The sequence below is a fragment of the Malaclemys terrapin genome, chromosome 6 (assembly GCF_027887155.1).
Source record: "Malaclemys terrapin pileata isolate rMalTer1 chromosome 6, rMalTer1.hap1, whole genome shotgun sequence".
Taxonomy (NCBI): domain Eukaryota; kingdom Metazoa; phylum Chordata; order Testudines; family Emydidae; genus Malaclemys; species Malaclemys terrapin.
In genome coordinates, this window is record NC_071510.1 from 38,527,177 (window position 1) to 38,554,223 (window position 27,047).

Consider the following 27,047-nt stretch of genomic DNA (forward strand, 5'->3'; position numbering starts at 1 on the left):
GGACTGGTCCAGGCTGAGTTTGATGGTGGGATGGAAATTGTTGAAATCATGGTGGAATTCCTCAAGGGTTTCTTTTCCAAGGGTCCAGATGATGAAGATGTCATCAATGTTGCGCAAGTAGAGTTGGGGCGTTAGGGGAGGAGAGCTGAGGAAGCGCTGTTCTAAGTCAGCCATAAAAAGTTGTGGATGAGGACACCCCGTCATCTCAGTCATTGGCACTCTGACAACTTGTTTGTCTGGCTATGTAGACTCTCTCCTCAGGCCCTATGCTACCAGCACTCCTAGCTATCTTCGAGACACCACTGACTTCCTGAGGAAACTACAATCCATTGGTTATCTTCCAGAAAACACCATCCTGGCCATTATGGATGTAGAAGCCCTCTACACCAACATTCCACACAAAGATGGACTACAAGCCGTCAGGAACAGTATCCCCGATAATGTCACGGCAAATCTGGAGACTGAACTTTGTCCTCACCCACAACTATTTCACATTTGGGGACAATGTATACCTTCAAGTCAGCGGCACTGCTATGGGTACCTGCATGGCCCCACAGTATGCCAACATTTTTATGGCTGACTTAAAACAGCACTTCCTCAGCTCTCGTCCCCTAACGCCCCAACTCTACTTGCACTACATTGATGACATCTTCATCATCTGGACCCATGGAAAAGAAGCCCTTGAGGATTCCACCATGATTTCAACAATTTCCATCCCACCATCAACCTCAGCCTGGACCAGTCCACACAAGAGATCCACTTCCTGGACACTACAGTGCTAATAAGTGATGGTCACATAAACACCACCCTATACCGGAAACCTACTGACCGCGATACTTACCTACATGCCTCCAGCTTTCATCCAGACCACACCACCCGATCCATTGTCTACAGCCAAGCTCCAAGATGAAACCACATTTGCTTCAAACCCTCAGACAGAGATAAACACCTACAGGATTTCTGTCAAGCATTCTTAAAACTACAATACCCACTGCTGAAGTGAAGAAACAGATTGACAGAGCCAGAAGAGTATCCAGAAGTCACCTACTACAGGACATTAAGGATCTACAATCTATCCTGAAGGACGATCCCTCACTCTCACAGATCTTGGGAGACAGGCCAGTCCTCGCTTACAGACAGCCCCCCACCCTGAAGCAAATACTCACCAGCAACCACACACCAAAAACACTAACTCAGGAACCTATCCTTGCAACAAAGCCTGCTGCCAACTCTGTCCACATATCTATTCAGGGGACACCATCATAGGACCTAATCACATCAGCCACACTATCAGAGGCTCGTTCACCTGCACATCTACCAACGTGATATATGCCATCATGTGCCAGCAATGCCCCTCTGCCATGTACCTTGGCCAAACCGGACAGTCTCTACGCAAAAGAATAAATGGACACAAATCAGATGTCAAGAATTATAACATTCAAAAACCAGTCGGAGAACACTTCAACCTCCCTGGTCACTCGATTACAGACCTCAAAGTCTCAGTACTCCAACAAAAAAACCCTTCAAAAACAGACTCCAACAAGAAACTGCAGAATTGGAATTAATTTGCAAACTGGACACCATTAAATTAGGCTTGAATAAAGACTGGGAGTGTATGGATCATTACACAAAGTAAAACCTATTTCCCCATGCTAATTTTTCCCCCTACTGTTTCCCACACCTTCTTGTCAACTATTGGAAATGGGCCATCCTGATTATCACTACAAAAGTCTTTTTTTCTCCTGCTGATAATAGCCCACCTTAACTGATTACTCATATTATAGTTAGTATGGCAACACCCATTTTTTCATGTCCTCTGTGTGTGTATATCTTCCTACTGTATTTTTCACTGCATGCATCTGATGAAGTGGATTTTAGCCCATGAAACTTATGCTCAAATAAATTTGTTAGTCTCTAAGGTGCCACAAGTACTCCTAGTTCTTTTTGTTAAATATAGAAGTAATTTTAAAAACAAACTTTTTTATGCAAATACATTGCATCAGGATCTATTCACTATCATTTTCTTCATTTCCCCATCTCTCCTCCCGTCCTTCCCCACCCCAGCATTTTACGTTATTCTCAAAAACAAAATAAAAATTGCAAATTAATTTGCAGGCAGTGGCATAATGTCACACACAGAAGAATGAGCCTCTGTTCCATTAAAAAATCACTACGGCTATTTTCTCTAAATTTAAAAAGTAAAGTATGTGTTCTATTGACAACAGGAACTTTAAGCATAACAGGATAGGGGGCATAAAGCATGGTGTCAACAAAACCATCCAAATCAGTTTATTTTCCTGGAAGTGGGCACATAAATCACAAAGGAGAGAGATTCTGTCCTATGTTATTAAGTAGTGCTAAACGCATTTAAGTAGAGAACCAAATCTCAGACTCATGGGGGAATCTGTCCTGGTAGGCATAATGCATTGTTTACTTTATATAGCCATTTGTTAACAGAATATAAAATGGGATTCACAGAAATAAGAATTCATTTGTCCCTAAAAATTCAGAGTCATAGTGATAATAGAGGTAGGGCTTGAATTTACAGGCTACTTAGACGAGGATTCTTTGCTCACAGAGCAGCCCCAGTGACTACAATGTAAATACTCAATAAGGACTACTCTCATGAATAGAAGTTTCAAGGTCAAGCCCATAGGATTGTCATGGCATAAAACCTGCAACAAATGTTCTCATTTTTCTCCATAAGATAGAAAGTAATGTTATTAGGTTTTTTTAATGCTATAATTATGGAGGCACCTGTTGTGATTTAATTGAGTTTTGCACTTAAAGCAGGGATTCAGCATCTTAGGTACGGAAAAATAGACTATCCATCTCAAAATTTAGAGCACTTATTCTTTGATTATAGAATGAATTTTCTGAAACTTTTCAAGTAAACCTATGTATTAGTTTAGTGGTTAATATTTATTATAAAATAGATCAGTTAAGAAATGTATTAGACAGCATCAGAGAGAGGTTTTATAACAGCAGTAAGACTTAGACATAGTGAGATAGTAGAAATAATATTTTTAGGATGTTTACAAAAAGCAATAGAGTAAGTGAAATTACATTTTTCCCAACTGATCTACACCAATTTCCTTTTCTTTTGCCCTGTTTTCATTCATTCTTTTTTTTTTTTCATTTTGGTTGCTACAACCAATCAGTCTGTCTTCTCATTAGAGAAGCAAACAAGCACTGTGTGGACTAATTTGCATCAAGGTTGGTGACATGACTGTTTTAAATGAATGAATTTATTTAGTCTATGAGGAACAGCATTATAGCACCACTGTTGTTCCATAAGCTAAATTAGAAGGATAATTTGAGAGTTTTTTGCAAATCAATGTTACACCACATTTTGTTTAATTTCTAATTTAAACCATATTAACATAGAATTATTACTACCCTGCACATATTGCAGAGGATTACACACAGAAGCACTCAGTAAATAGGCCCCATAAGTAATACATTTCAAAAGAAGGCTTTGGGAATATGACTAATAGCTCTTAAAAACAAACCAATTTTATTGAAGTTTAAAAATGTGAAATTTACATGTTGTAGTAGAAAAGATCATTTCTGAGTTTAATTGCTGATCCCCTGACTTCCATGGCTTGGGTCCTGCAAATAACTGAGCTATACTGTCTACATATAGATTTTTAGAAGAAAAAATTTTCAAATCCTTAAAAAGCAAATTTCTCCTAAAAATACCACCAGTAATGGAGCCTCTTTTGCCTTTACTAATAGGAAATGCTGTTGTTACTGGAAAATTAGACATGCTAGTGATCCACTGTTCAATTCCAAATAGGGTGTTACTGTCACAGTGGGAATCACGCAGACATAAGCAAGCACAGATCTTTCAAGGGTCTTGTTATGCGTCGTACCAACTGTTAAGTTCACAGCACACAAACAGAGAAATTGCAAGGTCACAGTCTTTTATTTCTTAAAATCAAGAACCGCAGCACACAAGAACCAAAAACAGAGAGAGCACTAGCTGTTCCATAAGACAGAGAGGCACAACTCACCACACTGTGCTTTAGGCTTGCTCTTTGCAGACTGATTCCTGAAAGACCCAGATCACATGCTTCCCTACGGGGCCCCCTTGCCTGAAAGCAGGACCAGGAATCCCCCTCCCCGCCCCGAAATGTAAAGTGATATTTGATCATTTTAACTCAGTTTTCAATATGCTATACCAGGTTACAAAATGGAATTAGAAATAGTCTGTGGTGTAAGGCAGTGTGGTTCATTTCTGTGTTTCCAGTTCTCCATGTGACTGATGTTTTGTATAGGGTTGGGAGGACTTCTGGTAATTCAATGCTCACAATTGGTCTCATCTTGTACCACCATCTCCCATCATGCCTACAGAACCGTGTCATCTGACAATGGTTAGGCAAGTGGCAAGCTGAGACTACTGCTTATTATGCAAAAATATGCTTGCTTTACTGTGGCTTCATCCCGTTGCCATCCACCTAGCTCTTCTGTTTCATGTTCCTATTGTGTCTTGGTATGAACATAGATAATTCATTTCTGGTACAGGGACTGTCTTTTTACTACACATTTGAATGGTGTTAGGCCTAAAGAGGTGCTGATCTTTGATTTGGGTCCCCTAGCTGCTACTGTAATACACACAAATAATGATTGAAAAAGTAATTTCAGAAAATTTTTCCAAGGTATAAAAAGGACTTTCTTGTTATGGTTTTCCATGATATCCAGAATTTGTGTCACTATCCAAGTGTGTTTATAGTTTTTTTAATGACAAGACCTATATATTTCTCCTGTGTGCACAAGTGCAGGATGTAGGGGAACATGTATCATTGTTGGATGTGCGTAAAAAATTGTAAAATTTTGAATACGGAATTTGTTACAGATGTAAAGTTGAAGTCCATAGAACTCAGTAAGGTTTCATAACAGTTCAAAAAGATAAAGTATATATTTCTTTAAATTACAATGGTCTTATTTCATAATTTAGTTAACTCTAATTTTTTCGTATTTTCCTTTTGTTTATTTTATAAGCTTTTTGATCTGAATCTCCCTTTTTGTCCTTTGATGTTTTGCGAAGAAAAAATATCAGCTGCTACAGCTGGGCCACTTCTTGCTTAGGAGGAGCAACTGTTTCACAGGCCAAGCTTCTTTGCACTAGCTGACAACAGTCACCAGTGCTCAAAATGCCCGTGAAGTGTAATGATGGAATGTTAGTAACAATAACTCTTGAGTGGATTTTAGTTTTCAGTCATTGACATCTGTGGAAAAACTGACATCTATCTGAAACATCCATAAAAAGGGTTTTAGTGGTGCTTCCTAATACATAGTATTCCAGGACATCTTTGTAATTAATATTAACATCTTTCTGAAGACTACTTGTAGTTATATTGGTTGTTAGCAATATAACTTTAGGTGAAAGACTGATATTGACAAATTCTCTTCACCTACTCCTAGGCTACTTTTGCTTGTTATATGCAATCCATCACTGCAGGCATTTCCTCTTAAGTATAGGGTTGTTCCTTTTTGTTTGTTCTCTTTGGTGACCGTTTTGTTTACTAGAACAGACCCGTAGCTATATGTATTCTCTGGCAGTATTAATTTATGGAACACACACAAACTCTGTTTCACAGCTAACTGAATAACAAGCTAGAGGCACTCCTGGGTCAGCTGGTTGCCCTGCTGAATATTAAAGACAGCAAGATGTTCACAGAGATGAGTTTCCTCCGGTAGATGAATATTGTGACAGTCAAGGGGAGCAGCAGGCTTCTCGCACCTTCCAATCAAATGAATCTGGGCTGATAACAGGAGAATAGTCAGCTGAGATAAGATGTCTGAGGTGACCATTCTGGGTTAAGACACCTTATGTTGTCCCTAATCAACTTGGGGAGGGTAGAGATGGTGCAAAAGATATGGGCTATAGGATGTAGCATTGATCCACATGGTCAAGGAGTAGACAAACTAGTTGTAAATGTCTACAAAGTGATGTAGATAGCATGGTGAGTGCACAGTTAAGGACAAAGAGCAGGTGCCGAATAACCACCTGGACAGGCACTGCTAGATACAGTATAAAGGGAGACTGTGAGGATATGTGTACTGTTTAAATCTCAAACAAGAAGCCAGTTAGCACAGAGCTGGGTAAATTTCTAGGCAGAATCTCTACAAGGAAGTAGAGAGACAGAACAGCTTTAGAGATGGATATTACTGTTTTCCTTATTCTACTAAAATTCCTTGTTCAGTGTTAAAAGAAAATGTAACATTAGCGTTTGTAATTCTTTGCCATTGTCATGTGGCACAGGACTCCATTAGAACTAAATGTGACTGTCTACATTCAAATTACTGAGGCAAGTGAGCATATGTTGCAGAAAGTTGTCACTCTCTCTGTCCACTGTCCTTTAAATGCAGAGAAGCTGCTTGCCTAGTGCAAGGCCATTGCCATTTTGTTTCTCACTTCATATGCATAACAGCACAGGGGAAATCCCTGTGTTTCTCTCTCGTGTATGCAAACTTTATATTTGTTTTGCTTTCTTTATTGTGACCTAAGTCATCGAGACTAAAAAAGTTCACTCTTTTTTGATTGGGAAACATGGTAACCTGATGGTTAGAATAAGGAACTGGAAATGAAGTTTACTGGGTTCCATTCCGTGCTCTGCTTATTAATTTTCTGTGTTAATATAGGCAATTCACTTTGACTCTCTCTTTCTCTCTCAATTTACTCATCTCAGAAATTAGGTACTAGATGACCTAACATAAATGATTCACTGGGGAACTTTGTGACTTAATTAAGTGATAAAGAACATTTCAATATTTAGATGAAATGGGACAAGTAAATACAAAGTACTAAATAATAAAAATGAGAGCATGTAATTGCCTGAGAATACAAAATGTAACAGACAAGAAATATAAAAATGTCACATGACTGTACACAACAAAAGTCAGAAAAATACTGTAGTATTCGGGTAAGGACTTAGATTCATGGCTACTTAGTATCAATAATGGAAAGGAAATCTAGTTGAGAGGGAAGGGCAAAATGAATGTTAGAAGCTTAGAAAAGTGACTTTTGAGGGAAAACTGGAACTGACTGTATTTAGAAAAGTAAGTATTAGGAGGACCTATGACGAGCTTTTCAATACACTAAAAGGATAGGCATACAATAGAAATATTAAAATTATTAATGTTAACAGCACTCAGTAATATATAGTTAACAAGGAAACAGCAAAGAGCCTAAACATTTTTGTTCAAATTATATTAAGAGTACATTTTATAAATAGTTAATAGATATTTTCATAAACTGTTAATCAATTGTTAGAGATTGTTAAAATCAAGTTGCTCAATAGGTTGTCTATAACCGTGGTCATATGTAACCATTTATTTGTATATGTTTGTAACACTCTATAATACATTATATTAATGTCTAGATTTAGAACATGTTTGTAACATCAATCATTTATCAACACTTTATGTAGTCTTAATATAACATGACCACCGTGTGTGTGTGTGTGCGCGCGCGTGTACACGTATGGGATAGTGAATTTGTGAATCGTCTTAGCAAAGGTAGCAGTAGGAAGAAGCAGCAAAGCCATGTTCTAAAAACACCTAATAGCAAGAGCTGTGCAAAATTTCAATTAATTATTTATTCTAAATCCAAAACACAGGCTGAGTTGCACTTGAGTTACACAAGCTTCAAGTAAATCTGGGCCAATTTGTGTGTTAAGATGGATGCCACATTAAACTTGGGGAGTTCAGATGAGTTTTGTGGCATGTTCACATTTCCAGTTCGTTAGAACACAACTTTCTGGGGATGCAAAAACATGCAAAGCAAAGTGGAAAAAATGGCTGGCACTGAATCTTGTGAATTTAAATTTAAAGGTACTGAACAAAGATGGTTACTATACCATATTTGTGAACAATAGCTACTACTTATATACTGCAGGGGTGACCACCCTGTAATACTGGAGGAAAATGTTGTCAATAAGAAAACTTGTATTTGATTATGAATTGAAAATGTTTCCTAAACCAAACCCTGTGACTTTTAAACTCAAGTTTCTGAGTCAATCCTGTGACTAAAGGGAGGTGGGCAGGGGAGCCTCCGGAGTTACTCTCTTATGAGCTGCAAGCTTTGAGCAGCTGTTGTCTCTTCTCTGTATCTGCTGCTCAGCAGATCCCATGCTGACCAGGTGCTGCATTACAAGGAGAAGTGAGTTGCTTGGATTGTCTGCTTGTCTGTTGGACTATGAGAGCCCCAGGGAGAGCAGGATAGGATAGGAGCTTGGATGATTCTGCCTGAGCTTAGGGGAGTGTCCATTAGCAAAGGATACTGCAGGACAACCCAGGAGAAGGGGAAAAGAGGTGAAGCACAGAAACAACAGCCAGTTACTCTTCTTTGATTCAGCAGGTAGAGTGCTCTCTGACTTGTGCCAGCTGGAAACATTTCCCTAGGGACCATACTTCAACTGGGGATAGATACCCAGAGTACAATGCTATCTATCACACCTGATAAACACCTCTCTCTATGTAGCTCCTGGTGCACGGAGTAAGAGCCAGCTATGCTAACTTGATGTCTGCTGGAAATTTTCCCATGCTTAGAGAGAACTTGATAATGGTGAGGCAGCTGGTGTGCAGAGACAGCTGCCTATTCATGCTGACCAGTACTGTCACATGTCCTTTTGCTCTCCTGTCTGTCTGTCTGCATCCACCTGTTGTCTCTCATCTTGTACTTGGATTGTAAACTCTTTAAGGTAGGGTCAGTCTTTGTTTTGTGTTTGTACAGAGCCTAGCACAAGGGTCCAGATCTGTGACTGGACCTACTGGACACCCTCAGTGCAAAAAATAAGAGGGGAATCTCAAGCAGGGGACATGCTACTGGCTTCCATTCTATTTGTGATGACTGAGTGATGCCAAGGGAACAAGAAACAGGACAGTTTGCTCTTAAATATTTGTTAGCAGCAGCCCTTTGATCTTGTTGATATATATATTTGCCCCCAGGCTAAAATGGTTGGCCACAACTAATATACTGTAACCAGTTTGGATTTTATGGATCGTCAACCATTCTTTCATTTTTTAGTATTCTTATATGTGCTGCTTTCATGTATTGTACCTAGGGATATGTGCTATAGTAGATGTTTATGAACACAGGATTGTTATGTGAGATTATGGAAACTGACATAGAAGAGCTTTTAAAAATACTTTCTTTAGGTAACATGGCAATCTTTCTTGTCACTTGGCAGCAACAGAACTTGCCTTAAATTGTTATGATTTTTACCTGGCAATTGACAAAGTAATAGATCTCACTGCAATAGTAGTGCAGTGAATGTGTCTGAAAGGGGGAATGCTCTAATCTGAACAATGGCAAATTTAACATTTAGTGTTGCTATGTTATAACAGCATTTAATAGGAGAATAACATCTGACATGATTGTTGCACCTCCATAATCTTCTGACGTAGAGACAAGGAGCCTGGTTTTCAAAAGAACTGATCACCCACAGTTACAACAGAATTCAATGAGAGCTGCAGGCACACAGCAGTACAGCTGGTTGAAAATCTTCAATTTGACAATTTTTCATTACAGTTTTGACCAAAAAAGGATCAAAAATCATGAGACCTTTCATGAAAATGGTGTCCCATTTTTCAACCAGCTCTCCTCAACACCTCTGAAAATCATGCCTTTGGAGCTTGATTGTTCACTGCCACCCCCTTAGATTACTTACAGCTATTCAAGGTGTGAGTTAGTTGCTACCAATCAGAATGGTAGCTATCAGTCTATTTATATGACCCTCATCACATCACTGGTATATCTGGGTGTCTCACAGTCACTAATCTATTTATCCTCACAGTAACCTGTGAGATAGGGGAAGTCCTATCCCCATGTTGCAGTTGGGGAACTGAGCCATAGAGCAGATTTAAGTGATTTGCTCAAGGTCACACAGAGAGTCTACCATAGAACCAGAAGCTGACTCTAGATCTCTTGAGTTCCATTTCCATGCCCTATTCACTTCACCATCCTCTCTCTCTCTCTCTCTCAGGTCTAAATGACTAGACAAGAGGCCAGGTGCTAAAGAAGCAGGCCCATGAAAACAAATGGATGCATACTAAACACTGCACTATATAAAAGCGATGGCTTCTAAGTTGCTGTGTGTATCAGAGGGGCATTTGTAGAGCTCTGTTTCAAGCATTTAAAATGCAGTGGAAGCTAAGATGCATTGGACTTACTATTTTTAGTTTATTAAAACAATCTGTTATATTTTTATTGTGTCTTCTGCTCCATAACCTCCTTAGAGGTTTGTTATCCTACTTTCTTACACAGTGAAGAGAGAGGCAGCATTCTACCATTTTTCCAGTTTCCCTATCTCTAATGCAATCTGTCCATTTTATTTTTCACCAGGTGCCCAATGAAAAAGCAGATGTGGGGAGGGTTTACGGTGGTGATGGTGAACATGTCTTGCCAATGAGCATCCCTGCAGCCTTTTGGAGAAAAAGATGGGTTATTCAAGGCTGCAGTTTTTCTACTTTCTTTCCATGGCAAACTCCTCATCCCTCAGTTTAACCATTCAATGGCACTTATCTACTACTACTTTCCTAACGCAGACAAAAGGATCATTTTGTGCTCCATTTAAGTACCATGGTATTTAATGTCAAGATTTAGATATGTTCTTTCTGCCTGGTTTCCCCTGTGCCTCTTTCATTGAGCCTTTAAAAGAGTGTCAGGAAATGTTATTGTAACTCATCAGTGGTAGATTTTTACTACTTTTTACATATGTTTACAGTTCAACTGAAAAAGTAAAGTGCGTGAGCATTTAAACTTGTGCGACATGGGCAAAGGGGCTTGATCACACCCTTTTCCTTTTCCCACTGTGGAGGGGATAAAAAAAAAAGCAAAAGTCAGATGCTTTGGCCCAAATTTTGTCAGGAGGAAGGACGTTTGAGCTTCAGGTCCGTCATCTCGATAGCCCTTCAACCTCTCAGAAACTCATCAATCTCTGCACATTTAGGACTGCAGATTTAGGATTATGGGTGAGATCTGGGCAGAGCTGTTCTGCTGAATAATTTTTCCGCAAGCCTTGTCTTATTCCATTTCTCAATCTGCTCTCAACTTCCCCCTGAATGTGAGTTTTTAGTTGGTGCACAGTTAGAAAACCAACTGGGGCTCAGCTCCTCAGGGAGCCATACCGATATGAAGGGCTGGGGAGGGGGTCAGGAAGGATCATAGAGGTACTTGGCTTCTGCATCAGGGCACCAGTTTTCTACAGATGTCCCCAGATTTGTAGGCTTTACGGAGGGATCTTGAGACATACACAGTGTGAGGGCCGTCCATGCCTCCACAAAAGAGGGAGGGTGGGGTAAACTATATCCTTGCATCATGTCTTAGAGAGGATAATTCATAGGATGCTCATTGGGAGGCTGATTCAAATACCATGGAACTCAGTGGAAAGATTCCCAATGTCTTCAGTTGGCTTTGGATCAGGTCCTGAGTTTCCAACTCTCTCAAAGGCTTGCCCATTTAAGACTATGATTTGGGACCACAAATATTGGTTCGCTCTTATTAGTGTGACTCATAGGAACCCATTATAAACCATTATAGACATATAGATACGTATAAAATAGAAAGCTATAAAATGTGCCTATTAGCACAGCCTCACAAAAACAATATTAATCAAACTGTGCCAAATCCTTAAGGGGTCATTACAATATTTTTGTTCCTTTTTCTTGTTTCTCTCTTTTGGAGACTTTGTCAGCTTTAGCTGTGGAATATGGGAATGATAGGTTGAGATAATTCTGAATAGAGAAAAACAATGTCCTTAATAAGGAGAAAGATGTGTAAAATGGAACATGAAAATGCCTTAAGTTTGCCAAATGTCCCCAAATTGAATAAATTTGATCTACTGAGAGCCTTAGGAGAGGAGAGAGTGAAAATGTTGCTGTTAAAAAGGGGCTGATTATCCTCTTCCATATTCTGATTAAAAGTAACTGGTTATTCCTATCACAGTGGAAAATTACAACTACCAGAGCCCAAATTGCTGTAAACCTTTATCATTTTAACTAGTCACCAATGTAACCTTTGTTAAAATAAAATAAAAAAATAAAATAAAATAAAGGGTACTTCACCTTCTGTATTACAAAAGCTAAAGCACATTTTAAGTGTTGTTAATTGGGCAAACCATGAATTATCTCAAATGGGATTCTACCTTACTATAAGTGTTCCAGCATTATACACCTCTTGTATCTGTAAATTATAAAGTAAAAGCAAAATACCCTTATGGGTAGTCAATTATTTTTTGTCAAGGTCCAAATGTATTGGTCAAGGTATACTCAAGGTGCTGACTCCAGAGAAGAAAATAAAAAATGATGATAATAAGTAAAAAGATTTTGTGGGTCTGTTCAAAAGTATCTGGTGGTCTGGATTTGGCCCGCAGTCTGCCTACCTGTGCCATTAAGTATTTTCCTCAGAGGACTTATCTCTCAACAGACCCTTAATTTTTAAAAAGTGCATTATATCAGGACATAATCCCACTCATTTGCTGATAATTTTCTGCAATATGACAGGGCAATAAAATTTATGTTTCACAATCTCTCTCAATTCATTATGCCAGGTAAATCAAGGAAGAAGTAGTTTTTTTCTTATCAGGCAGAGCTATCTCTCTTCTATCTGAATGTCGGCCCCTCCCCTCATGCTGGTTTATCTCTCCTCACAATGCTTTGTGAAGGAAAGTGGAAGTACCCTATCGCTTGCTTTATTTATATTCTTTCATTGAATTCTGCTGTCTCTCACACACACACACACACACACACACACACACACACACACACACACACACAAAAAATCTGAGGAAAAGCAAATGGCTCGGATTCCCTCAGAATGTCTAACCTGCCTGTACTCTGAACAGTGTGAGAAAGAGAACAAGCAGTTCTTACTGCAGGTTTTTTCGTGCAGGCTTTCCCTTTCCTTTAAAACGGTGCAGCCCTCCCCTGAGCAGCAGGCTGATTGCTTCCATTCAGCCACATTTGGTATGCATGAGCACTACTGCTCCAAGACAGGAGGTTGCTTTCTTAAGGAGGATCAGTGGCTAAAGCAAATCCACTTTGCCAGCCTTCCAACCAAGTTCCAGGAAGCATCTGTCCTACGGAATTGCAGGTGTGGACATGATGAAAATGGGATGTCAAAACTGTGGAGAACCATTTGTTTTGTAGGCGTTATAAGGTTTGCAGATCATTTTCCAGTGGAATTTTTAGAGGGTCATGAGTCAAACTGATGCTCCCCGACCACTAAACTGGACCATTCGGAAGCTATGCCATGCTGCTTTTCTTCCATCCGTCAGACTTCTTAAGGTATTGTAAACTGGTCATTTTAATATAAAACACTTATTTTCATCCTCTATTCAGAGTGTTTCAGATTTTGTTACTGGAGGGAATCCAGAAACTTCGCTTTGAATTATTTTTCCTGTCATCTTAGTGCATAAAGATAACAAAATTCTGTCTTTATGCATATGGTATGTTTAGCAGAAGTAGAGAGGTCCGAGAGACATTTAACAATGTGAGAATGGAATAAGGAATGATTGATTCAGTTTCTTCTCCAATTCACCATTTGTTAGAAAAAATAACAATATGAACTTCTAGGGAGGAAAAAATCAGTTTGTGTGTGCTGTGCTGTGCTGTGAGAAGTCTTCTAAGTAGATAGTAATTATATGATGTTGGTTAGTCCCCAGGGACACCGATGGGTAGAGTACCACACAGAACAAACCCTTACATCAATCCTGTGTGAGTGAACAAATATTATTATGGTTTTTTAAAGCTACACATACCAGTCAGTGGTCAGCCTATGGCTAATTGATAATGCAGATTGCCTGACTAATTTTCTGCTAGTCCTTTGTTTTTCAACCAAGTGTTACGCTTTGTTTTCATAAGTTGTCTTAAAGATACTTGCCTAAATAATTATTATACTATATAGTAAATGATGGATGGGTATGAAACTCCAATGTTTGTTTCTGCCCCTGAAGTACCACTAGTACAGTACATCCCAATTTAGCCTTCTAGAGGCATATATCAAAACCAAAATCTCAAAAGTCAAACTCTTCAGAAGAAAATAAAGTTTGTATTGAGCTGAAAAGTGTCATTTGTTCTTGGGAAAGCTGGTCACTTAATTTGTGTTAACATGCTGTGCATGTTTTAAACCCCATAATAATCAATCAGGAATCTGAAACTATTCTATTTGGCTTTTACACCTGTAATATCTCTTTTGATCAAATGCATCTGTAACCTTAATGTTTCATAGGCTGACCCTGAAATTAACATTTAATCAACTGTAATATGAGTATTCTAGTTAATGTCTTTGAATATAAAATTTGATGTACCCATTGATTTATATGGCTAATTGGCATTGTGAAAATGAAGTCATTTATTAGAAATAGAATCTTTAAATGCACTATTAAATATATAATAGCTTACTTTTTATTAGTTTTCCAGTGAACTACAGTATGTATAATAATTGCAGTATATGCATTGAACAAACTACTACACTAGCATCATGGCAGGCATTTGATCGATCTTAATTTGACAGAAAGGGGCTATCCTAGAAACAATTGCTTTTCCTAGCCTAGGTGTGTATGTGCTGAAGAAAACACAGTGAGCAGTACAGTTGAGTAGATACAGAATACGAATTTATATGTATGAGTAAATGAAAATGCAACAGAAGTAGTTCATACAACAAATGGGGCATATGTATTTATTTTAATGAGAAAAGCAATTACACAAAGAGTACAAGCTAGAATAAGCAACACATTACTATCAAAATTCATTTAGGAGACTATAATTTCCCAGGGAGAGACCTCGATGTGGTGGTTTATTAGCACTCCTATTATCATGAAAATTATTTTGTTATCTTTTTGACAGATAAACATTGCCCCTTCTGTGTAGTTTTTCATCACTGCACATGTTTTAAGGGTAAATGTCATTGATTATTTATTAAACAGCACACGCTAACTAGAATCTTTTTCTTGCTACAACAAGAACCCTTTAGGGCTAGATGATGGCTAGTCCCTACACAGGTGAACAAGCACTGGAAGAGTTCACATACAGGAGCTAGGGACAACCCAGTGTTTGTGCATAGGGGTATGCAAGGATTATGGAAGGCTTTGCACTGATAGGAACCCTAATCATTCCAGAGAGGATGGGAAGGAGGTGGGGCCTTGGCACTATCCCAGTCTTTCTGCACTGGCTGCTGGCTATGGAAGAAAGTGCACATAATATCATCTTAAAGGGACACCATCAACTCAAAAATCACACCTTCTAAAACTTTTACCAATTTTTATCATTAGCATAGAATATTTACAAAGCAGTATCCCCCAAAGGATCCAGACAAGAGCAGGGCCCCAGAGTGCTAGCTACTGTATTGACACATGCAAAGACACACTCCCTGTCCCCCAAAACTCACTTGTTATAATTAGATAATATGCTTAGATTGGAACACCTAAGATTACTCTAACTAAGAAAGAAGATTGAGAAAATTTTCCTTAATTTTTTCCAGTGCATTTGACAGTAATTTGTATATAAACAAATTCACTTTTCCCCCTAGTCAGTCAGTTCCCTTATTTTGTGTCTTTCACACAGCAATAAAGGAGAGAGAATCTATTTCTTTTTCCTCTAAAGAGGAGAATCTGACTATAAATCTGCAAACTTTGGCAAAGGGATTCAGAGACAGGTGTAGTACCTGAAACTAATTTGAACTCATTTTTTTTAAATTGCCTAAATTTTAAATTGATAGCATCCTTTTAAAGGGTAATGCAGTGGCTGTGTCACGATAAATAAATGGCGCGATAGTTTCCTTTATTCTTGTATGTATTTACTTATGTAGCTTTATTTTTGTTGTGTTGTACTAATTTCTCTTAAAATAAAGTTAATATCATTTGTGAAAATGCTGGACACAGAACAAGTGTATTCTTATCACCTGTTATATTTATAGAGTCAGATCCTGAAGTCCTTACTCAGTTTCTTCTATGGGAATTTGCCTGTATAATGATGTCAGCCAGCCCTTTCTATTTAGTTTCTCTTTTGCCTAACATACTGTGTTCCTAAATGTGATTAGCTTCTTGCACAATGAGTGTGCTCAGTAAAAGGATTATCTTTGCTACAACTGATGTTTCTATCCATATAGCATCCATTTTATCATCATTATGTATTTTATCTGTTGTTGCGAAACTCTGTTTAAATATATTTCATACAATTGCAGTGGTGGGCAACCTGCGGGCCGCATGCAGCCCATCAGGGTAATCCGCTGGCAGGCCGCGAGACAGTTTGTTTACATTGAGCGTCCGCAGGCACGTTCCCGGCCAATGGGAGTTGCAGGAAGTGGTGGCCAGCATGTCCTGCAGATGGTCATTGTAAACAAACTATCTTGCAGCCTGCCGGCGGATTACCCTGACAGGCCATGGGGCCACAGGTTGCCCATCACTGACAGTATGGTCTTTTATTTAGTCTTCAAAGAATAAAAATTTACAGTGACACTAGATCATTCTCATCTCTGTACCTTATTTTATACAATCAGAACAAAATAAAACATTTTAAAATCAAAAGCTGACATATATGCTCAAACTGTAAGAGCAGTAACAAACTCTAGGGACTTAGAATAATTTTCCATAGTGACCAGTGATGCAGTATTCAGTAGTAAACAATTTACACACACACACCCCATCTGTATATACTTTATATTAAACTAGTCTCTTTAACAAGGAGCATAATGTCCTCTCCATTCACTTTGTCAGTTCAATTTTAGTTGTAGTGATCTATTAATTTTAAGATACAATAGTAGCAGCCAGGACTGCCTAATAGCTTCTCTTTACACTATTCGGTGCTGATAATCCTGTGGGATGCACTTGAAATGACTGATTTTAAATTACTAACATAATTCTGCTCTTCAACAGGTAACCCAGATTTAGTATCCTAGTGTTGTGTTGAATTGGCATGGCCTTCTCTGTTACATGGATTGACAGTAGATATAGTGCGGGACACAGTGGCCTGATTTGATTTAGCTAAACTAGGATCATTCACAGATGCTGACAGGCTGGACACCATCCAACTCTATTTCCTATGCTTGTCTTCCAGGCATGCATATCTGTTTTAACCTACTTCAGTAATACCCTCATGTTTAGAAATGGTTTTATAATCCTAATTTCTTAGTTTTTCATTTTCTAACAGAGAAACAGAATATTAAAGAACTAGAAAGCTATTACATTTGAAGCATGAATTAAACCAAATTACAGTAGGGCATTTTTACAATTGGTGCTTCATTGTTTTGGGTTTCTTTATTTTTCTTTTTTCCCTATAACGTATAGAGTATTCTTGCAGCAAATACTATGTGGCTTTTTTACATGCTACACAAGCACACAATATCACTGCTTCAAATATAAAGTTAGAATACTAAGATGAGCATTGCTTGGAAATCCTTATGTAGACAGAACAATTTTGTGTTGTAGAGAAAACTGTCATTTCCCCCGAGATGATCATAGAAAAGACAAGAGCTATCTTCCAAAGAGGGCTTTCCATCTGTGACAGTTTAGCTTCAATTTCTCTGCTTTAGCTCTGTTTGCTTGTTTGCATGTTGGGACAGGACCTTGTTATATTGATTTTTCTTTGAATCTCTAAATCAGGAGAGTTGATTTTAATGGCATAATATTAATTGTGCAAGGAATTTCATATATATATGCAGTCTCAATTCATTCAAGTATCATGCATTTAAAAGCTGTTCTATTTTGAGAAGACTTGGGGAATAAATTCCATTTAACTCAGTGTATTGGCTGAAGAGGAGATGCTTGGCAGTGAATGCACCAGCAGGGAAAATAAAGATGGAAGGATTTAGAGTAAATAGATATTTCTGAGCAGGTCTGTGTGTTGATGAAAAATTGATCTATAACATCACTAGCAAGGCTTCACTTTAAAGACCATATGCCTCTAGGAGAGTCTGCAGATGTTAAACCTCTGGCTAGGACAGATATGAAGATGACACATACCATGGAGGTAGGAGATGGAATAATGCATAGAAAATCCAGGGCAGGGCTTGGATAGTACGGGGGTACAAAGGAAAATCAGTTTGATGTTCAGTAAGGTCAGTGTTACTGATTTAGAGACATGCTCATATGGAAATACTGTGTATCAACCTTTACGTAACTTTTAAGCAATGATAATTCACCTACTTCTGAACAATAGGGCTACTGGAATGATTTTACGAGTCTGGAATTTACTTTCTATAAACATATAGCTCTAGGTTTGTCAGAAGAAACAATGGAGAAAATAAATTAGATATTTCTTAACCACATGGTTCAGTGGCAAGTGTCCATTTGACTATATCATTTAACTACAGAGGAAACCTACTCAGTTTGGAGACAATCTGATTCATCTTGGTGATTGCCATGTGCTGTCCATTGAATGCTTTTTGCTGACTTAAAGGGATCAGACACTAATTTCTGATCAAAATAGAAACCAGTTAAGGTATTTTAAAGTTGCACTACACAGGAAAATGTATGTAAGGTAACTGAGAGGGGACCCACTTAAGAGGCTGGGGAAAAAAGAGCGTGTTGGAATATGGCATGGTGTCTTTTAAAGTACAAAAAAGATTTGCATTGGGTGAAATCCTGAATTCATTGGCAAAACTCCCATTAGCTTGGGTGGGAAGCTATAAAAATATGGTTAATATTAATATATTGAATAAAAAGGCATCTAAAGGAAGAAAAGTGAAAACAGATATTGTGCTTCATTATAAACACTTGAAGGACACCATCAGCTAAACTTCACATGGATTTTGTTCAGCAGATTTAAATTATGTTCTGGAATTCCCTTATTGTTTGATTACCAGGGAATGCCCATTAATTTGAAGCTAGTTTATTCTCCTTGTATCCAAGAAAAATATAGTGAATTGAATAAATAATTTACTTCTGGAGTACTTAATGTAGAATAAAATATATTCTCTGGGAAACAGTAAATGATTGTGCTACACCAGCTGTCTGCTTCGGAAGCCTCTACTGATAAAGTAAGAAAGTGCGTGTAAGAGAGGAAAAAGCAATTACAATTTCACCTATTGACTAAGTCACCAAAGGGTCATCCTGTAATTCAGTGGAGATAACCCTAAGATATCTTTTTTGTTAATGTAGTTGTAAATGGGTTGGCTTGGCTGCGCTATTAGCTATTGAGATCATCATCTATGACCATGTTAAACTCTTAGTGCAGACCATATTATGATATATAATTCTTTAAAATGACTGGAAAGTTGTGCCAAATGTCTAGAGATGTACCAGGATAGGTAAGTGTGAAGATTAACATTTCTTAATACTGTACCATCTTTTATAACCTGATTTGACACACTCATTTCTCTTGCCATTTAACTGCTTAGGAGAGAAGGGTTGCTCTGAATTGTTCTGCTGTAACAGACTGTTTTAGTGCATCTACCATCCAGACTGCAGCAAAACAAGAGAGTGTTTATACCAGATCCCAGATGAAAAACAGAGGATCTCAGAATAAGTCTGGTATGCATACACTGTCACTTATGAAATGTTATATTGAGTGAAGAAGATGACCAGATAATATGCACAGTGCTGGCAATAAAGAGTGTGTAATGATTTACATTGGTAGTCTGTGCTTACATCCGACTGTTTACTAACTGAAATTGTTACAGAGAATGAGCTGTCACCTACACTTCCATCAGAAATCTCTACCTGGGTTTGGTGCATTCTGCTTAATATATGAGCACGTAGAAGGTCATTCAATGTAATTATTCGCTTTTAAATTCATCCATAGAAAACTGGTCACCCTTCAGGGATTTGTGTGCAGTTGTGTACACTACATAGGCAGTGAGTTGTATGGGTCCGTGGTGTCTGTGCTCCCCCAATATTCAGGAACTTGGGCCCAGCTCCACCAATGTTTGGGGCTCTGATGCCGGCCCTGTGACCGGGGTCCTGGGGCTCTGCTGCCGGCCCCGCACCCAGGGTCCCGACTGCTGCCCGGGGCTCCACTGCCAGCCCCACACCCAGGGACATGAAATTTGTGTGGAACATGGGAGGCTTGGGGATTAAAATGAGAGCAGCTGAGAGGTAGACACAGAACAAATAGGAACCTGCAAACCTAGATCTTGCTGAGGAGCCTGATTGTGCTCAGTTTGTAGATAGTGGGAGTTTTCCCATTGTGCTCAAAGGGAGAGGGACTGGGCCAAAACTGTAATTTAAACTGTGTTTTAAAACCTGGTGAAAGTCACTTTGCATGACATTTAACAGATTTCCAATTGCACACTGGAAATTAGAAGGTGCTTCTAAACAGGACAGCTGTACGGGAATGAACAGTGTTGAACATAATAACAGGAGCATACAAAAATAAAATGGAAACATTTATTAAAACAACCACCTTTCCTGTATATTAGATAGATGAGACCTCTTCCCTATGGTCTAGTGGAGATTTAAGAAACAGATGTTCCTTGAGGGGGAAATTCTTCAGGGCCGGTTAGAGAATGGAAACATTGGAGCAATGAAGTAACAAAACCAAAAAACAGTTTAATCTGTTGTACCATAGACACATCAACATCTAGACACGTTAATTTAGAAATTTGAAGAGTTCAGCTAAACTAATCAATAAATGGATAGGAATAATGAACCAGATCCTAAACAGGTGTAAACTGGCATAGCGTCATTGACTTTGGAGCTCCATTGATTTACATCAGCTGAGGATCTGACCCAATAAGCAGAATGTAACATTTTAAAATTGATATGTTAGGGTTAAAGGTTTTTTTTTAAAATATATGTATGTGTGTGTGTGTATAAAATAATCAGCTTACAAGGCAGGTGTGGGGGGCAGGACTTGGACCCGTTCCGGGCAGCACCAAAAATTATACAAACCTGGTTCCCGTAATACACTATGAAATATAGATGATTGCATAAGAGTATGTCTGATCCCTACATAGAGAACCTGGTATAATTAATTGATAAAGTTCTGTTTTCTCATCTGAATTGTCAGCTAAGTAAGTTTGCAATAGACTTTAAATATTTTGTCTCTGAGTTTCAGCTGTGTTGGGGGCACTTTGCATTGCTTCACCAGCACATAATGGCCCTAAATCCATCTTAGCTGGCCACGTTTCAAGAACCACATTGTAGAGAGACAGGTATAATGGCTCCTGTACTACCCCTCATCTGACATGAGGCATAGGGTTGAAGCTAGAGAGAGAAAATATGGCCAGGATATTCTTGGGCCATGACATTCCCTTGCTGCTTTAACAGGGGACAGGTCTGAAGCCCAGAATGGGAGGGAAAAAGGAAGGGTGTTGCAAAGGTGTCTTTAAGCCACCTTTAACATGCACTCACATTCCCCCCACCCATCCGCTATCCCAAACTTTAAATACTCTACAATTTTTCAAACGGAAGTACTTAATACAAAATTATAAGTTCCTGGTACTCAGTTGTAGCCAAGGAACATGTAACAGAAGTGAGTGGGATGGCAGAGGAGTGTGTGTGTACATGCACACAGGTTGCTAAACCACCTTTCCATTTCCCTAAACTTGGGGCTACTAGGCTCTGAGGTGATATGGCAGCTGGGGATACTCGTATTTGGTGAGCTTTGAGCTGATTCAATTGAATCAGTTCTCCTGAATGAGCAAAATCCAGTGTTTTATATAGATAAGTCCTTTTAAGCATGGGTAATTACACTGCAAAGGTATAGGTGTTCATTTTTTGACTATATAAATATCAGTGAGAAATCGATAAGCAGTAGCAAAGCCTACATTATGGATGTAATTCTTAGCAGCAGTGACCATTTGCTTGAAAATAATGCAGAAGCAAATGTATTCTGGCAAATAGAAAAATAAAGTTAAAGAAGTGTGTGTGTGTGGGTGGGGGGGAGTCTGCATCAGTTTCCTGTATAGTACATAATAAGACACTCGCATTCAATGATTGTGAATGTAAAGTAAAAGAGTCTAGATTAAAGTCCTTTAAAACTATGTGATAACTTAGTATTAGGATAACATATTATTAGCCAATAGGATTTGAGGAAGCACAGCACCTTGCAATATTCTTTGTATATTGCACAGAACACTATAGCGTTGTAGAATACATATACAAAAATTGTAAATGTAATAAAATTGCAGCTCTCCTCTTTGCTGACTCCTCATGAAGCATCTTATTTGCATGTGTATTTGTAAGAGAAGTTTAGAAGTAAAAATAAAAAAGATAAAATAGCTGTTACTACTTCCATCAAAAAAAGTCTAATATAAAACAATGACATTTTTGGGGGGCAAGAATTGTAAAATGTTGCTCTTAACAGAAGTATTTGAAGCAGGAGGGTACAGTTGTAATACCATTTAACATGTTAATGATTTTGATTAACAGCATAAGATTTAATATTGTTCTGTGGGGTTATTTCTTTGTTCAAGAGGGTGCCATGTGAGCAGTTCAGGCCACAGCACCATGAACGGAAGCCTAGCGGTTTTATTCCACCTGAGTTGCTAATAAGACTATGTATGCTACAGTGCAAAAAGAGAGACCCTTGAGGCTTTGTGGAAATTTATGTCAAAGCCAGTAAAACCATGAAATAAAATCATTTAATCAAAAATATCTCTCATCCTTTAAATACAATGGTGACATGAAACAGTCTGACAAATGGCTTTTTTTAAGTCCGGGTAACCTACAGAATAAAAACAAAGGCTTCAGATTATTTAATTAAAATGATAACCAGGCTTGCTGTCCATCAATGATGCCGGAAAATATTCCATAACCTCTACCTTGAGAGAGTTCTGCAGAACTCCTCCCTCCTCTGACCCTTGGCTTCATAGCTGCAGTGGGGAAACACAATAATTTATAAGCCATTACATTTAAGAATTATTTTGGTCCTTCTAGAGGATGCCCACATGAGGTACTGGGCACTGGAGGGATGCCTTTCTTAGCTGGGTACAGAATTGTTGCATTATAACTTTGTGACTTTATTTTGTCAGTTGTAATGCAACCTCATGGCGCAGGGTCATAATGTGATGACATGCTTATTTTGGACTGTTTAAATATCCTTTTATAAAGGTGGACAGACAGATCAAAACTGGGACAGCCCTATGCATTTATAGCACCTTTAGTCCAAGGATTTTAGTATACCAAACAAATAACTGGGCCTCACTTTTGAGGGAAGTATTGTTGTCTCCATTTTACAGATAGAGAAGCTCAGGCACAGAGAGGTTAAGTGATTTGTCCAAGGTCAGACAGCAAGTAAGTAGTATAAGTAGGAATAAGAAATGTACTGTCTGGCTCCCCATTCTGTACTTTAATCACTAGAACAGGGGTCAGCAACCTTTCAGAAGTGGTGTGCCAAGTCTTCATTTAGTCACTCTAATTTAAGGTTTCACGTGCCAGTAATACATTTTAACATTTTTAGAAGGTCTCTTTCTCTAAGTCTATAATATATAACTAAACTATTGTTGTATGTAAAGTAAATAAAGTTTTTAAAATGTTTAAGAAGCTTCATTTAAAATTAAATTAAAATGCAGAGCCCCCCAGACTGGTGGCCAGGATCCGGGCAGTGTGAGTGCCACTGAAAATCAGCTTACGTGCCGACTTCGGCACGCGTGCCGACTTCGGCACGCGTGCCATAGGTTGCCTACCCCTGCACTAGAACATATTTCCACTAGCACAATGTTCACAGCTCTACAATGCCCTCAGTTCCCAAAACTAGTACAATGCCCTCATTCTTCATAGAATCCATAGTTCCATCTACCTTTCTCATATGGCAAACAGGAGACTGCCAATGGCATCACAGGGACTCAACTGAGTTATCTTAATGTGGTGTCTACTTTGCAGTTAAAAACCTGTCGCTGGTCCATGCCAGCTGACTCGGCCCAGGCTAAGGGGCTGTTTTATTGCAGTGCAGACACTTGGGCTGGAGCCAGGGCTCTAGGATCCTGCAAGGTGTGAAGATCCCAGAGTTTGGGCTGCAGCCTGAGTCCAAACATCTACACCACAATTAAACAGCCCCTGGAGCCAGAGTCAGTTGGCACGAGCCAGCACCTGGAGTCTAACTGCAGTTGATACATACCTTCAGAGACCAGAGTATTCTGTGTTTTTTAATTTACTTTCATTACTCAGCACAAGACAAATCAGTTCGAAAATTGAACATATGGGGATAATCAGAAGGGGAACTGTTATTAAAACATTTGACTTTAAATATATGTGCCGCTCAAATTATTTAAAAATAATATGAACGAAAGAATTTATTTATTGAATGTGTATTTCTAAAGAAGTATACTTTAACAAGCCATGTAACATTTGAAACCAAAAATTTCATTTTTCATAGGTATTTTGGTGGAGAATTGAATGCACATGCCTTATTTCACTCTAGGATAAATAAGATTTTCAAAAGAAACTTGTTTTAAAGATAAATGTCTCCAGTATATTAAATCTAAATTTTCTGTGCAGCTGCTGGTCAATGGAGACATTGGAAGTTGTAACCTATTCTGAGGTAGGAGTAATGAGCTATTCTGCAGGTTGCTTCCTTAGAAGCAGCTGTGTAATGGCAGTTCTAGTCTCACATAGCTGACATCCCAAGATGGGTTTTCTTTTTTCTTCTTCATTTACTCCTGTTTCAAAACCAGTACAAAGGAATATTTTTTCCAGTTTGCTTTTTGTGCAAATTTTGTAGAATTGCTAAAAAGTCATTTGATGGAATGAAAGTCTAGTAGAGTTGGAACAAATAATAGGAAATGCTTATTCACAATGTGTTGCAGTCTGTGGAAACGTCTGTCACAGAACATCAATAAGTTAAATACTTGAGCTGAGTGAATTATTTGCATCAGATTAAAATTAAACATTTTTCTGGTCATAGAATGTTCTTGCGCAGATAGTTTTTATTAATTTAAGGCTCACCCAGAGCCCACTGACATCCATGGAAAGACTTTTTCATTGACTTATGGGCATGATCCAGATTTGTCAGGTGAGACTTTTGCTGCAGATTCTGTTAATCATTCTGGATAGTTACAAGTGGCATGATGCTATATTTGTTCCATGCTTGGTTAGGTGAGCAGGCCCTTCTTCTGCAAGTACTCACTCACAAGACTAATGATAGGGTTCTGCAAATTCTTGGACATACAGCCTTGAAAGTCACTGTCCCCAAAAAGTACACTCGGACACACATGTTCACAGAAATCAAATTCGAAACGGGAGGGAGCAAGCTGGAAGTAAATGAATTAAATCAAATATTGAATGAATAGTTGCTGGAAACATTTTTCACCATTCGTCCATCTTTAAGAAAGAGTATGGTTTTTAATAGTTTTTAAAAAAACAAAATAAATTTGACAAATAATATTTATAAATTACTGTTACCTTAGCACACTGAATCAAATGTCATGCTACAGGTCATAAGATGGTTATCACAGGAGTCAGGAAGGATTTCTCCACCATATATAACTTTGCAGATTTGGCTTAGATGTGTAGGAAGGGGTTCCCTCTTCTGAAGAATCAAGTACTGACCACTGTCAGAGGCTGAATACCACATATATAGCCTAGTCCAATATGGCAAATCCTGTGGCCTAAATATTCTCGGGTGACTACTGATCTTGGTTTGTATGCAGTGTATTTATAGCTGTGTTGGTCCCAGAATATTAGAGACAAGGTGGATGAGGTAATATCTTTTACTGGATGAGCCTGGGAGCTTAAATTCATTACTCTGCTAGACACCAAAAATCATGGACTGAGATACTGGATTTATGGCTAATTACAACAGTACTTTTTTAAGAATTACACTAACCCCCTCTTTTTGTCCTATGACTGCAGAAGTGTTAACGGGCCTTGAATGGTTCATTACAATACATGCTAATTACTTATGCTAAACAGTCTGTTTCACCTTGTATTTTGCGGTGATGCTCCTTTCACCGAGCTGAAGAAGAGTTCTGTGTAGCTCGAAAGGTTCTCTCTCACCAACAGAAGTTGGTCCAATAAAAGATATTACCTCACCCACCTACTTTCTCTGTTGATCTTAGGTGTTTTTTACTTTTGGGTGCCCAACTTTAGACACTTTAAAGGAGTCTAATTTTCAGAAGGTTCTGAGCACCCATTGTCTGAAAATCAGGCTCCTTTAAGGCCTCTCTTGTTGTGCACCCCAAAATTGAAGTACTCAGAACCAACAGTTATTTTTTGAAAAATTAGGTTTGTTTCTTAATCCAAGCTGAGAAAGAATACATGTACTCAATTGAATTTTTAACTCTCCCATGATTTCCTCTTAGGTGTTTCCATGATGCAATAGTATATGACGGTGCATTTCAGATTTAAGTGTTTCATCTGAAAATTCAAGTGAGCTGTCATTAAAAGACGTTGCTTCCCACTGTGAAGGATTTTCAAGCTCACAGGGAGGCCACAAACAATATAACATATTGCATTAGTTTCAGCTCAAAGAAGAAACATTAATTAAGGGATGAAATACGCACAATTAATGCAAGTAGCTGCTGTGTGATTTGAATATACTGTGAATACATAAATGCTAAATCACATGTTTATACTCACAAAGCAGTGATGATTATTCCCCAATTATTTGAATTACTGTCTGATAAGCAGTTTAAAGGCAAAAAAATACTGACAAGTTGGAATCACAAAATCAGTTTTATACAAAAATAAAACACACAAAAATATATTGACGGTTTAGCTTGTTACTGAGAATCAGTACAATTTTAAAGAATGTCATATACAGGATAAAGTGACAGATATGTTTTAGAATGTCAAATTGCGAACATTGATCAGTTTATTTTCTGAATGTTAATCTTTTTCTTGTAGCTAGGAGACCCAGACCTTGACCAAAATAGTTGTAGTTCAAGTTTTCCTCACAAAAACTACTGTAGGCTATCTTCATTCATGGAGCTGATGTCAGAGGTTATAGATCTGTATCAAGACTGTTTACTGTATTCAAGAGGAAAGCTGAACAGTCTGAAAAACACTTCTTGGCATTTAAAAATATGAAGGCCAGAATGATGCATAGGGAAAGGAAACTATGTGGTAGAAAGCACTCCATTTGGGACTTTGCTTCTGTTTCTGACATACCTTCTGTTTGAGGAAAATTAAATGTGTTTTTATATAGAAAGGATTTCAACAAAA

General features: G+C 38.3%; 1 protein-coding gene across 5 annotated transcripts in view; it reads left to right on the top strand.

Moving 5' to 3' along the window:
- The window catches only part of TRPM3 (transient receptor potential cation channel subfamily M member 3), a 575,113-nt gene that overhangs the window by 178,109 nt on the left and 369,957 nt on the right, over positions 1-27,047 (top strand). Inside the window, exon 1 of one of the 5 annotated variants that reach the window (XM_054032774.1) lies at positions 13,204-13,293. The exons of the other annotated variants lie outside the window; for them this stretch is intronic. Coding sequence (XP_053888749.1) covers positions 13,204-13,293 — 90 coding nt within the window. Of the gene's footprint in view, positions 1-13,203; positions 13,294-27,047 lie in introns of those variants that run through there. 5 annotated transcript variants of the gene reach the window in all.